Genomic DNA, 14,778 nt, shown 5'->3' on the forward strand with positions numbered 1-14,778 from the left:
CTGTGCCTTCTCTCAGTAATAGAACTGGGTTAAAATAAGTATATATTTTCTTTCAAACACTCACACTGCACTTTACTGAGTTGACCTGCCTAGCACAATTAAGCAATGTCATGTCCAATTCTGGTATTAGGCAAAAAATGTCACATTATCCTTTATCTTCATATACAGTGGGGTCCAACATTATTGATGCCCTTGATTAGGATGAGCAAAAATAAATAATGAATATACTGAGCTATATTGTATGCTCCCCAAATGTTAGAAAATGATATTATTTTATACTAATGCAATTGCTGAAGAGAAAAGGTAGGGGTCAAAATGATTGACACCCCGGTTTTCAATACCTTTCAATAACGGCACTGAGCCTTTTTCTAAAATGTTTTATGAGTTGGAGAACACATTGGGAGCAATCTTAGAAACTTCCTCCATTCAGAATCCTTTCGGATCCTTAGTATGTGCTTATGGACTGCACTCTTCAATTCAAACCACATGTTTTCAATAAATCATTAAAATAATGAGCTATATTGTACACTCCAAAAAATTGGGAAATTATATTATTTATTTGGAAAAATCAAAATTTTGCAATGGTCATCTCAGTTTCCGGACTTGAAACCCATTGAAAACTTGTGGTTTGAATTCATTTGTGCAGTCCATAGGAACACGTATCTGGAAGGATTCTGTATTGAGAAATGGTTTAAGATCCCTCCCAATGTGTTCTCCAACTCATATTTTTCTTAGAAAAATCTCAGTGCCATTATTCTCGCAAGGTGAGATATTAAAAGGTATTGAAAACAGGGGTGTCAATATTTTTTACCCCTAAATGTTTGAGAAAAAATATATGTTACTTTTTAAACAAAATCCTTCTCTCAGAAATTGTAATAGTATAAATAATATAATTTCCCAATTTTTTTAAGTATACAATATAGCTCAGTATTTGAATGATTTATTTTAAGCAGTCATTTTTGTTCATCTTAAAAAAGTTAGTCAATAATTTTGAACCCCACTGTAAATACCTTGACACGAAATAATCTGGTAAATGTAACGTCATATTTCAACGTTACAGAAGCTTAGAGGGGTACGTCTCCTGACTGACTGTCAGCATTCTGTGAAGGGGAATGTGTCACTGTCAGGACCCACTACAATCACTGTGGTAGATGAGCATTGTGGCGTCTGGATATAATGCTAATGGTGTGTGACTAAACACCAAGTGCATGATGGGAACTGAATAGTGGCGTGCACATTTAGGGAAGGTCTGGTTTGCGTGATGATGTCAGCAAAACTGTCCCTGTCGTTTTTGATCGACATTAAACAACTGAAACAGATATCATGTTTTGCAGAGCTTCGTGTTCTCATTGCAGACAATTACCCTGTGCACTTATGATCATCCAAACTCCATGGGCATGGTAACAATGAAGAAAATGCATGACATAGAGATACAATATGTTTATATCTCAGTTACTGGGATTGATGGCTGTTTTTGAGGTGTTTTTATTCTTTAAAATGAAGTGTCATTTTGTCCCAATTAGATTAGATTGCTTCAAAAAGTTGCGTAGAAACCTTGGTAACCATCATTTAACCTTTATTTTTATTATTATAAAAACATGTTTTTTTAACCTTTATTTATACAGGTACATGAATTAACAAACTGAAATACTATATGTATTTACAATGACAACATGTCATTAGTCTAGATTTTAGTTGTTATAATGTAACGTGTTTCATAACTCACATTTCACATTTTCAACAAAAAAAAGTGTCTCTCACTTCTTCCTGTGGCAGCAGAAAGTCTAGCTTGCTTGCTGAACATTGTCATACTCCTGTGGTCTGTAGAGTATTGGACACCAGAAATCTGTCTGATGAAGAAAGTATGGATTAATCAAACAGTACTTTAGTAACTTACATATACTGTATCTATTGTTGTACTGAGAAATGAATCTGCACTTTTTCCCTGGGACAAATTATGGCAATGTGCAGTACTGTAGGCCACATAAGAACATCTATGTAATATACAGTATTATACCATTCTAAGGTCTCCATCAATGTTTATCAATGATCTCTGGATTATACAGACCTTCTTGATGAGGGATCTCAGACTACTTTCCTCAGCTTTCCTGTTCCCTTTCTTTCTTGATCTCTTCTTCAGGATCTTAGCATGCAGAAACTCCACCCTCTCCTCAGCATTGGTGGAGAAGAACTGCTCACACACCACGAGCCTGATCTGTGTGAGCTTGGCAGACATCAGGGACATGCTGAGAAGGGCAGCTAGTAACACAACCAGAGGCAGGATGGAGTCATAGAGTACTAATCTAGGTTTAGGAAGGCAACTCTTCTCAAAGATGGACACCTGGTAGGAGAAATCCCTCCTGTTGATCTCCTCTGAAATGGGGACACCAATAATGGTCATGTCTTCCTGAAACAACAATGGTTCAGTAGAGCAACATGGTTATAGCCTAGTGGCTAGATTGTATTGAATTAATTAAGGCAGTATCTTGTTGTGTGCTTTATTAACATAGATACTTACGTTTATGTTCATAATCAAAGGAACATGAAATGGCTCTAGCTCATGAAGTCGCGTTCTGATGACCTCAACAAACCAGAACATGAGTACATCAACACCTATGAACAAGACCCAGGCTAGACAATGGATGAACACTGGGAAACTGAATTTCAGTATGGCTTTCCCTTCCGTGGCCCTGAGTCGAGGGTAAGGGATGGTGATGTAGCGTCTAGCCTCCTTCGGTGTGAGGGGGAGCACTGGAGGCCTTCCTTCTGCCTTCTGCTTCTCATCAAAATGTATGAATGTCCTGGTTATGTACACGTTTTCATATTTCTTGTCATGGCAATATCTCCTCAAGTGCAGCACTGTGAAGCCCATCAACAGGAGGAAACTGAAGGCAGGGAAAAGTCTCTGACTTACAGAGGACAGCGTGTCCACCGCGGCCCAGACGCTCTTGGCAGTTCCATTTAGAGTCCTCTCAGCTTCAACCAGCCTCTCCCTCAACTTCTCAGAGTCTCCTCTGGACGTGACCTCCAGATCAGAAACCAACTCCGCCACCCCGAAGTCTGTGAAAGCTCGGAGTACGTCGCCAACCCATCTCAACATCCTGACGTAGTTACAGAGCGGCGTGGTGTCGATGGACACCCTCTTGGCCTGCAGGTTGCACACCATACTCCTACTGAGCCCTGTGATGTTCTCCAGCGTGTTCTGGACGTTCTTGAGAACCACCAAACTTGTCCCGGCGGTGATGAGAACGTTCCGGCCCTGCCTCATCCCACAAGACAGCACAAACAGAACCCCAAAGCACCGCACCCTCTTAGAGAGGAACAGAGAGGCCCCCACTGCCACCCAACAGGAGCCTGCTATCCCAGCAGCCACCATCAGGCCGTACTGCAGGACATAGAGCAGGTAGAGGAGGAGGAAGGAGCTCAGGATGAGACTGAAGGTGAGACAGATGATCAAGAGGACTGATCGGTTTCTCCAGCCCTTCCTGGTGTTTGTTGTGTACAGGTCTGCAGCAGCGGACCAGGAGTGATACAGGGCTTGTTTCAATTGAGGGCAAGTTGTTTTCATCATTGATGAAACAGTACCTGAGAAAGGAAGAAGGACAAATATCTGTGTGATAATACTGTAAAATCCTCGGAAATTCCATTACTGAAATGGTCTCAGACTAAGTGGCAAAAAAGAAGACTGAATGTATCCAAAAGAAACATGTAATTCATAGGTTAGAACTGTGTCCTTTCCATTTAAACCATGTAATTTCTTGGTAAATATCTGGTCATTTATTTACGTAAAATAAGGTACCTAAGCACACTGAAAAAAAAGATCAAAACAACTGTCATGATGTTGGCCTCTTTGGGTATAGCAAACCCATCCACCTCTCCCTGCTTCCTTCTTGCCTCCTTTAACTAGGCTGCTGTGGTCAGAGGTCGTAAATTCCTGAGAAGACCCTGCCACATAGTATAGAGAGAGTAAGTTTTCATAGAGGACAAAGGAAATCCTTCCACCTCACAGAACTTGAGGACGAACAAATTTCATGTTCCAGAGAAAGTATAAAAGATCGGTGAAGAATCCAGCTACGAACTGGTCCATCTGTCACAACTTGGGAAGCTCATGGAAGACGGTGTGGCACATTACCATAACGTTGTTTATGTAATAGCCTCAGATATGAGGTTTACATCTAATTGTATAAGATGAATGAGTGAGTATGATACTGTTTACACTATTTTATAATGTGATTTTGGATGTTTAATGAAGGTAAACTCAAAAAGGGAATTGGATTTTAACTAAATCAGAGGACCGTCCCTGAGCCCAGTTAGAGTCAGACATCCTGGGACAGCCTTTTCTGCCATTCCAAATAAAAACCCCACTCGGGTTTTCGATCAGCAGACCAAGCTTACCTCAATTACGAGATGGCTAAAGGTTGCAGACCATGTTTTTCTCCATTAGGGGAGACAAAGGTTGTAGACCATTGCTGAATCTTTTAACCATGCCACTGTTAAACTCTTAGACTATCGATACTCACAGAAGAAGAACAAGTCTTTGATATTGATTACTAGTCTGCAGCTAGGAATTCGCTATCATTGAACGCAAAGAACAACAACCCCCGAAACATGCATTCTATAACGAATGTCACTCTGAACAATCCCCTCTAACCACAACCGATAGAGAGAGGGAGAGAGATGGACAATTCTACAAAATAAATTAACTTTTCACCAGCGATCAAGACGACACACTGAGCGGAAATATATATATTGATTGCAATTGTTCCTGAATGAGTGAGCGTTCATGTGCAAAGGATTAGCATTTAAATTGTTATAATTATCACTCTGCAGTGACCTCTTAGTCGACCCCCACTTCCCCTTTTGTCTAACAAGCCACCATGCCGGTTTAGCCCACTAGGGCACATTCTCATTTAATGTAACCACATTTACCTTGTTTGTTTGTTTGTTTATGCATTTCTGTGAATTGCTTAGTTAGTAATAAATACATGATTTAAGACAATTGATGCATGGATGACTAATAGTGAAGACTGGGTTTGTGCAGATAACCAACCATTTACGACGTTTGGAATGAGACTAACGTGAGATAAAGTAAATAATTCATTAATTCGAAGACTAATTGATCAGATAAAATAATCTGAATATTTTTCCTTGGTGCCCCGACTTCCTAGTTAATTAGTTACGTGATTAATCAGTTGATCGCGTAGTAACTAATTACAGAGAATCTTTGATAAAAACTATCAGTCTTCAGTTAATGATAGTAAAGACACGACACAACCAACCAGGCATTCAGAAAGAATAATCAAACAATCTATTAATATCAAGAGGACTGAGATATGCCTGAAATCCAAGAGGATAAATACATATGATTTCATTTGATTTATCATTTCCATAAACATTTTGGGTAACGTTTAGCATAACATATAGTTAGAGGGAACCAAAAGTAGCTTTAAAGCTACAGTGACTGTTGACTATCTTGGGCAGACACTGGTGTGTCCAACCTTATACATTAAACATAGTTTTTCACAACCATCCACCAATACTTTGGAAAGCATTACTAGAGCCTCACAAATTCAGCATTATCACAACACAGTGTCTCCCTTACCTGCTGGTCCTGTGTGGTATGTCTGTATAGTAGACTATGTGAAATGATAAGCAGAACTCTCAAGCTTTCATACCAATTTTAACCTCAACACTTACTCATTTCCCATTTAAAATTTCAGAACTTAGTCACCTCCCAGTTATCATCGTGGTGTCGCTCATTTAACTGTCTAACCACACTACAGGAGTTCATCTCAACAAACACGTGAAGAATAAACTCAAAATACAGTACTGTCATTGTTGAAGTAAAGTATTTTGTGATAGGTGGTTAAATAACTAACTAACTAACTAACTAACTAACATACTTAATTACTTACTTACTATTCAAGTAGTACAACCTTCAATATAAGGAGCATAGAGCATTGTTGGTCATTCCAACATACCACTCTACACAGCTGAGTAGGTGGTGTTAAAACAGTAAAAGAGGAACTTTCTTTTTAGTTCTGTAGTAAAATGTATTCCTGGCTCTCTCCAAAAGTATAGGTTGTTCTTTCATCTGTACTGTTGCCAAATAATTTAGTGGAAGCACAACTTTGCACTCATATGAGGGGAAGTGGAACTGACTGCTACTTCTTGTCTCTTAACTTCCCCCAGCTTGACCTAAGTCTTGATTTGTTCACATGCTGTATACATTTCTGAAAGACAAAATATTTGTAGCGTAGACTGTAGAATAGGTAGGAACCATTAGTGGGCCACAAAGTTTGTGACCAAGTTGATACTTGCCAGACAGTTTGTTATTGTAAAAGACAATGGGTTTTTCTTTTTACTCCCAACCTACCTGGAGAAATAAAGACAGTAATTTGTGGAACAACCTACCTGGAGAAATAAAGATAGTAATTTGTGGAACAACCTACCTGGAGAAATAAAGATAGTAATTTGTGGATGTTGTGGAACAACCTACCTGGAGAAATAAAGATAGTAATTTGTGGGTGTTGTGGAACAACCTACCTGGAGAAATAAATATAGTAATTTGTGGATGTTGTGGAACAACCTACCTGGAGAAATAAAGATAGTAATTTGTGGATGTTGTGGAACAACCTACCTGGAGAAATAAAGATAGTAATTTGTGGGTGTTGTGGAACAACCTACCTGGAGAAATAAAGATAGTAATTTGTGGATGTTGTGGAACAACCTACCTGGAGAAATAAATATAGTAATTTGTGGGTGTTGTGGAACAACCTACCTGGAGAAATAAAGATAGTAATTTGTGGATGTTGTGGAACAACCTACCTGGAGAAATAAAGACAGTAATTTGGGGATGTTGTGGAACAACCTACTTGGAGAAATAAATATAGTAATTTGTGGATGTTGTGGAACAACCTACCTGGAGAAATAAATATAGTAATTTGTGGATGTTGTGGAACAACCTACCTGGAGAAATAAAGACAGTAATTTGTGGATGTTGTGGAACAACCTACCTGGAGAAATAAATATAGTAATTTGTGGATGTTGTGGAACAACCTACCTGGAGAAATAAATATAGTAATTTGTGGATGTTGTGGAACAACCTACCTGGAGAAATAAAGATAGTAATTTGTGGATGCTGTGGAACAACCTACCTGGAGAAATAAAGACAGTAATTTGTGGATGCTGTGGAACAACCTACCTGAATGAATAAAGACAATAGTTTATGGATGTTTTGGAACATGAAATAGTCATGGCCAGAAAAAATGTTTTTGTATGTTGATATTGCTCACTGGTACTCAGTGTCGGTGTAATATCCATTTTTTATTTGAAAAATAACTTACATAAATCTCTGTACTCAACCATACTTCACCAAGACATAGCCTTGGCATAAACACATTGCACCAAAACAAAAGAAAGAAAAGGCATTCAAAAGGGTAAATAACATATGTCTTTGTCATCATGTGAGACATTATTCCTATTCCAAAATATTGTATTCATCTATTTGAGTTTGCTTGTTTTATTCAAATTTCTAATATGTACAATGTAAATCAAAAATGAAAGTATATAGCATCAAGATATTGGATGGACATTAGAATGTATAGGTTTAACATGGAAAAGGAATAATGTCTCAGTTTATTTTCATTCAGACATAACTGTAAGATTCTTATACCTTCCATACACAAGAAGCATTTATAATTACTAAAAATAAAAAAACAAAACTGGTCTTGGCTTGTAAATAAACGAATAAAAATATGAAATAAATGTCCTTTTCACAAAAACAAAAAAACAAAATTCATATAGTGTGGCAACATCCCATGTTGTTTGACCTTGTGTTTTACTCGTCCTCACAAACAGTGCCTGAACTACACAGCAATATACAGTACATAAGTTGTATGTTTGCCGCTTCTTGCTTGGACATAAATATCCTTCTTGCTGTACCAATACAGATTATTTTTGCATGTTAGTTAACAATACTGAAATAAAATACACTTGCAACCACAACTTTTTTGTCAACCTCCAATGAATATAAAATATTTTTCCTTGTCATTCTTTTTGAAAAAGTGGAAATAAAATATGATCTAGGGGTTGGTGGAATGTTTTGTTATAACGTTTTAATAGTCTGGCCATGAAAGTAAGTAATTAATTTGCTGTAGAATTCAATTGAAGGTGAGGGGGGAAAAGTAACTAAGTTGACATGCACTGTACAAGAAACTGCCAAACATCCTCTTTATCAAAACATGCTGAGTTACTTTAAGGTGTGCCCAAGCCATGTTGCAGAAAATCCTTTTCAACATGCTTGTTAAACAAATCAAATCCCCCCCCCCCCCCCCCCCCAAAAAAAAAGACATATTGAAACGATACAGAGCTGTAAAAGAACCAACAGTCCTGAAACTCTGGACAATATCAGGGGGATGCCCTGGGACAAGGGAGAGAAAGAGACGTGTACAATTTGCACGTAATGTTTATCTTTATAAGGCTTGTAAACCTTTACAATGAAATAAATAATTTACATTTATTTTCATCATCACTTTGTCACATAAACAGTTTTTTTGGATAAATAACTCCAAAAGTTTTTATTTTAGTTTCTCTTACTGTATGTCTGCCAAACACAGACTTATGTTATGGATGGTCTAAAGAATGATAAACAATGTGTCTTTTTTTATCACGCTGTTGCATTCACTCCCCTTTGAAAACCATGCACTAGTGAAATTTATATTTAAAAATAATATAAATTGTTGAAAATGGCTGATGTGTTTTATTTGTTTTTCTTCATCTTTTTTTGCAAGTCGCAGCCTCAAGAAAATAATTTTCTTATCTTTTTTTCAGCTAAATTTTTGTCCATGCAAAAAAATCATTAATTTTTTAATTTTTTATCTTCATTTAAATTTCATACAATATATCAACAGAGAAATAATAACGTTAAGTCATAAAAGTTAGTCTTGTTGTGGGTTCTGATCAATAGATTCTGGAGTGTCGATAGTACAGTAGCCACTTCTGTATTGCCTTTAGTAACTTTAGTATTGTCTCTCTGGTGTGATCTACTACCTATAGGTATTTATATAGGGCCTCATATTCGGAGTTTGAGCTTTAGTTGGGACACCCCACCTCTCCTATTGCAATGATCCTCATAGTTCCATTTACATATCTAGCTAGGTCTGTTGGCGTGGCGTGACCAAGCTTCTGGACAGGACAACACTGTCAGTCACCCCTTCAGGTATACAAGTACATCGACAATAAAACAAACAAAAAACAAAATAATTCATTAAAAACGAAAACATGTATTTTTCATTCGAAAAGGGCTTCTGTAGAACTCATCGAGCGGGTTCCCAGTTTCGACCCCCATGGCTTAAGATTGGATGAAAACCTGGAATCGCTCGATTTAGAGACAATTCCTGGTGCTAAGGAGTCCGTTACGGCCTTCCAATCTGAGCTGGCGCTCCGACCCGGCCGAGGGAGCGACGCTCGCTACGCACAATGTGTGCGACATTTTGCTCAAAACACAGGATCACGTTTGCACCCCTAGAAACAGGCTCAGAAGACACAACATCAAGCATGCAGTGTAACCGGGGGGCGTGACCGGTCTGTCGCAGCTTGTTTAACCTCAACACTGGGTGCTGCTGCTACAACAATGCTATCAGTCCACACACTGCTATGACCGGCTATCCAATGACGTTTGGGAAGCTCTTCTTGTCAAGGGGGCCAAGGTAGGGTCCACCAATGAGGAAGGAGGAAAGAGCTTGAACCAGCCAATCACCATGTTAGACAGGTCCAGCTCATCTAAAAGTATCTGAACTGCTCCCATAAAGGATTTATGGTCCATGCGTCCGTAGTCTCCCCATACGATGATCTGTGGAGAAGAGGGTTTATTAGACATGTTATTATAATATGATGATGTGTGAACTGTGAAGTATTTATCAAGGCCTTGTAGAACATAGTTTACCTGTAGAACTTTCCCTCCAGGAGCCTCTTCGAAAGGCAGTTGCTGCTGGTAAAGGGGATCCAAGGTTTTTCTTGCTACTTTTGTTTTCTTTTTGGCTATGCAGGCTCCGTTTTCCAAAAGATACACTTTTACATATGGTGCTATGAAGAGAGAGAGAGAGAGAGACAGAATAGTTACAATACTATTGGCAGCATTGTCAATTGGTTCAAGCGCTAGTTACCGTAGTGATCAGTTTGTACTAGCATGAGGTTCGGGGCTGTGGGTTCTATTCTATTCCACTCAAATACAGAATACAAAAAATGTATGTACTGTACTGTAAGTAGCTTTGGGTATGCAGTTGAAGTCAGAAGTTTACATACACTTAGGTTTAAGTCATTAAAAATAATTTTTAGTTTTGGCAAGTCGGTTAGGACATCTACTTTGTGTATAACACAAGTAATTTTTCCAACAATTGTTTACAGACAGATTATTTCACTTATAATTCACTGTATCACAATTCCAGTGGGTCAGAAGTTTACATACACTAAGTTGACTGTGCCTTTAAACAGCTTGGAAAATTCCAGAAGCTTCTGATAGGTTAATTGACATCATTTGAGTAATTGGAGGTGTACCTGTGGATGTATTTCAAGGTCTACCTTCAAACTTAGTGCCTCTTTGCTTGACATTATGGGAAAATCAAAAGAAATCAGCCAAGACCTCAGAAAATAAATTGTAGACTTCCACAAGTCTGGTTCATCCTTGGGAGAAATTTCCAAACACCTGAAGGTACCACGTTCATCTGTACAAACAATAGTACGGAAATATAAATACCATGGGACCACACAGCCGTCATACCACTCAGGAAGAAGACGCGTTCTGTCTCCTAGAGATGAATGTACTTTGGTGCGAAAAGTGCAAATCAATCCCAGAACAGCAGCAACGGATCTTGTGAAGATGCTGGAGGAAACAGGTACAAAAGTATCTATATCCACAGTAAAACTAGTCCTATGTCGACATAACCTGAAAGGCCGCTCAGCAAGGAAGAAGCCACTGCTCCAAAACCGCCATCAAAAAGCCAGACTACGATTTGCAACTGCACATGGGGACAAAGATCATACTTTTTGGAGAAATGTCCTCTGGTCTGATGAAACAAAAATAGAACTGTTTGGCCATAATGACCGTCGTTATGTTTGGAGGAAAAAGGGGGAGGCTTGCAAGCCAAAGAACACCATCCCAACCGGGAAGCACGCGGGTGGCAGCATCATGTTGTGGGGGGTGCTTTGCTGCAGGAGGGACTGGTGCACTTCACAAAATAGATGGCTTCATGAGGGAGGAAAATTATGTGGATATATTGAAGCAACATCTCAAGACATCAGTCAGGAAGTTAAAGCTTGGTCGCAAACGGGTCTTCCAAATGGACAATGACCCCAAGCATACTTCCAAAGTTGTGGCAAAATGGCTCAAGGACAACAAAGTCAAGGTATTGGAGTGTCCATCACAAAGCCCTGACCTCAATCCTATAGAAAATTTGTGCGAGCAAGGAGGCCTACAAACCTACTCAGTTACACCAGCTCTGTCAGGAGGAATGGGCCAAAATTCACCCAACTTATTGTGGGAAGATTGTGGAAGGCTACCCGAAACGTTTGACCCGAGTTAAACAATTTAAAGGCAATGCTACCAAAAACTAATTGAGTGTATGTAAACGTCTGATCCACTGGGAATGTGATGAAAGAAATAAAAGCTGAAATAAATCATTATCTTTATTATTATTCTGACATTTCACATTCATAAAATAAAGTGGCGATCCTAACTGACCTAAGACAGGGAATTTTCACTCGGATTAAATGTCAGGAATTGTGAAAAACTGAGTTTAAATGTATTTGGCGAAGGTGTATGTAAACTTCCGACTTCAACTGTATGTGTCTGCTAAATAGCATATATTAATATATTATACATCACGTAGTAAATTACCTGGCAGTGCCTTGGAACCTGGTTTTCCCACAAGGCCACGGGCTCGGATCACTTCCACCTCCAGCGCTCCTTTCTTGTCCACGATTCCAATCTGGATGTCACCTGAACAACACACACCACAGCCAACACAATGTTAACACTCCATTCACACAATACAGATATCCTTTCCGTGTGGGATGGGGTCGCTAAAGGCGTCTTGACACGTAAACCAAATATATAATTCATTCAGAATCTCTTGACACAACATTGTTAAAGAAATCTGATCCACCCACCCATGGGTGGTGTAGCTAGCGTCTGTCGTCCAACCAGCTGGGCTGGGCCAAGTCCATCCAGGAAGTCAGAGAACTGGGCGTCGGAGGACAGTCTCACACCAGGGAAGATCAGGCTGGAACAGAAGGGAGAGATGACACTGGTAACTATGGAGACTAAAGAAGAAGGCCTCAAAGCTTGAACTTGCTTATTTAGAGTTGGCAAGATCCCCAAAAAGACAGGAAATAAAAATGAGCACCCCAAACCTACATTTGACCTAAAACACAGTTTTTTGTGGGGGATGTACATTATCACATTGGTATGCGTCATACTTCACTTACTTTCCCTCGGAGCTGTAGCTGTTCATGCTGCCGTCGGTGGACTCTCTGCTGGCCTGCCGAGTCATCCTGCTCCTCATCTCTACGGCCAAGCCCGTCTCTGTGCTCCTCTGCACGGTGCTGCGAAGCTTCTTCCCACCGGCTTCTGGACAGAACAGAGGGACAGAGCGGGAGAAAGAGATAGAGAGAGGGACAGAGAGAGAGAGGGAAAGAGCAGGGTGGAGAAATAGTCAATACATTGCTCTCAAGTGTGTGCTTTGCTTTCGAATTACATACAGTAGGTTCATTGTAGACATAGCATTTTCACTTATTACGAGAAGTCTCATTGAAGTCATCAACAGGAAGATCACACTTCCACTCTATGGCAATTCTACCAACAACATCATGCATCCTATTCTCAGTGCTACCAAGGCACTGCAACTTCCATGTGATCATTTAGCAAAGAGATTTATTAAACATAAAGTGCCATATTACAGTATCTACAGAAATATTTAAAAAAAACAGTTGTGTGTGCATACGTGCATGTGTATGTGTGTTTGTGTATGAATGGGCTAAACAGAAGAAGACCATGTACATCCCTCTTCCTGCTATGCCAGAGCACCGGCTGCCTGCTCTGCAGGGTTCTTGCTCTGTCTTAGAGTCTCTCTCTCTCTCCCTCCCCCCTCCATCCCTCTGTTTCACCTAGAACCATTCCGTGTCTGGCCTCCCCCAACTGATACAAGGTGACAGCTGACTGCCCCCATTAGACCCACTGAACATCTCCAATCTATGTGACAGCAGGCCCTGCGTAGGGCACATGGCCAGGAAGTGGCTGGAGCTGCGTGGGGCCTGAATGGCATTCTTTGCAAACCACCAAGGAGGGCCAGGAGAGGAATATACTGGAGGTAACTGTAGGAGCAGGTACTGGTACAAGTCAGCCACTGCAGAGCTCTACACAAGTCACATGACAGGGTTTTTTTGCAGAGAACTAAAGAAACAAAATGGCAGTTCCTTCAAATACAAAAATGCATAAGGGGTACAGTGGACTAATTAAAAGTGTCAAATGGTAAGGTGAACTAATGGGTCTGTCTTGTCTCTCAGTAAGGAATGCAGGAAGCAGAGGTATTGAGTTCAAGCAGTGTTATTGTTTTAACTCGGAGGATAACCAGGGCAAAGAGAACGAACGTAAATAGAGAAAATTTGTGTCAGGCATGACCACTGGACAGGGAATGCATGTCAGCATAGAGTGAATGTTCCTCACTCAATGTTTACATACAGAAGAGTGGTTCTGCTTTATCACAGGAACAACCTTTATGAGGGCAACACACAGAGGGGGTAATAAAGTCCTCTATAACCAAGACCTCTTACAGTTTGAAGACCACTCAACAATTCCCCATTCTCTGTGTTCAAATAAACTGAAAATAATCTGGCATATATTCATATTATTCTTAATACAATTTCACTCTCTGTAACTTAGAATTTGTGTGTGTGTGATTTGTGCCAAGAATATGCTCATCTTCAAACGCCTTAATTATACTCTGACTACTGTCCCTGCCTGCGGCTTCTCTCACTTCCTGTCTTCCTGCCTGTCTCCCATCCACAGGAAGTACAGACTCTTAGAATCAGAGGAAGATACGCCTTTATTACTCAGGCAGGCCCTCACTGCTGAGGCCAGAACCCTGGCATCTCAGCTATTCAATGACATCCGCCTCCTCATCCTCTCCTCAGCCCTGACAAAGCAAACTGGATTCAGATACGCTGACAGTGACGTCTAAAGGCATCTAAAGAGCTGCCAGTGTGACAGTCAGGCTCCCGCCATGCAGCAACCACCTAAACACAATCAATGAGCGATGTGCTGAATGATCAGCTGAATGAATCAATGAACATTCATTCAGCTGAATCAAAGCCACTGTATGTACTGCGGTTAGCATGCATATGGCTGTACGTATCTGAGGTCCTTGTGGATGGCAATACTAATAAAGGAGGAGAAGCTAATCTATAAAATCGCTTTTTAATGGCCAGCCAACTGTTTTTAATGATGCAGTTTATACCTAATGCTGAATAAAGGTGTGCCATGAGCCCCCCCCCCCCCTCCCCCCCGTATCACACTAAAAGGGAAAACAATCTAGAAAAATATGTATTCTGCAAAGAGTTAAGGATCTGTGAAAGACAGAAAAAAATGTAAAGCATTTAGAAAATGCTGCAGTGCATCCAGCCCCAGCCGTGAAACACTCCTCAATGAAAATGCGTCACTTTGGAGTGGTAGAGATATATGGGCTCTGGGAAAATCATAAAACGGCATTTTCCCAGAGCCCA

General features: G+C 40.0%; 2 protein-coding genes across 17 annotated transcripts in view; both read right to left on the reverse strand.

Moving 5' to 3' along the window:
• Window positions 1–1,580: 1,580 nt before the first annotated feature.
• LOC110534585 (dendritic cell-specific transmembrane protein) lies at window positions 1,581–3,733 on the reverse strand. Its single transcript, XM_036944233.1, has 3 exons — window positions 2,519–3,733; window positions 2,069–2,407; window positions 1,581–1,850 (listed from the first exon to the last, which is right to left on the reverse strand). Exons 1-3 carry the CDS (start codon window positions 3,569–3,571, stop codon window positions 1,785–1,787), a joined length of 1,458 nt encoding a protein of 485 aa, XP_036800128.1. The 5' UTR covers window positions 3,572–3,733; the 3' UTR covers window positions 1,581–1,784.
• A 3,572-nt stretch (window positions 3,734–7,305) lies between these two features.
• LOC110485663 (regulating synaptic membrane exocytosis protein 2) overlaps window positions 7,306–14,778 on the reverse strand; it is a 216,587-nt gene continuing 209,114 nt past the window's right edge. For 15 of the 16 annotated variants that reach the window (XM_036944152.1, XM_036944163.1, XM_036944190.1 and 12 more), the window contains 5 exons: window positions 12,487–12,628; window positions 12,169–12,281; window positions 11,897–11,998; window positions 9,947–10,086; window positions 7,306–9,853 (listed from right to left, as the gene is read on the reverse strand). In XM_036944152.1, coding sequence (XP_036800047.1) covers window positions 9,656–9,853; window positions 9,947–10,086; window positions 11,897–11,998; window positions 12,169–12,281; window positions 12,487–12,628 — 695 coding nt within the window. In that variant the 3' untranslated portion in view covers window positions 7,306–9,655. The remainder of the gene's footprint in view (window positions 9,854–9,946; window positions 10,087–11,896; window positions 11,999–12,168; window positions 12,282–12,486; window positions 12,629–14,778) is intronic. The other variant, XM_036944222.1, reaches the window with a different exon arrangement.

The sequence above is a fragment of the Oncorhynchus mykiss genome, chromosome 2 (genome assembly GCF_013265735.2).
Source record: "Oncorhynchus mykiss isolate Arlee chromosome 2, USDA_OmykA_1.1, whole genome shotgun sequence".
Lineage (NCBI taxonomy): Eukaryota > Metazoa > Chordata > Actinopteri > Salmoniformes > Salmonidae > Oncorhynchus > Oncorhynchus mykiss.

Bases quoted from the DNA above. Each gene is read 5' to 3' on its own strand.
- LOC110534585 (XM_036944233.1), bottom strand. From the start codon at position 3,571: ATGATGAAAACAACTTGCCCTCAATTGAAACAAGCCCTGTATCACTCC. The intron at 2,408-2,518 runs GTAAGTATCTAT...TTGTTGTTTCAG, and splicing joins CTTTGATTATGAACATAAAC to GAAGACATGACCATTATTGG. The intron at 1,851-2,068 runs GTCTGTATAATC...TTTCTTCATCAG, and splicing joins TGAGATCCCTCATCAAGAAG to ACAGATTTCTGGTGTCCAAT.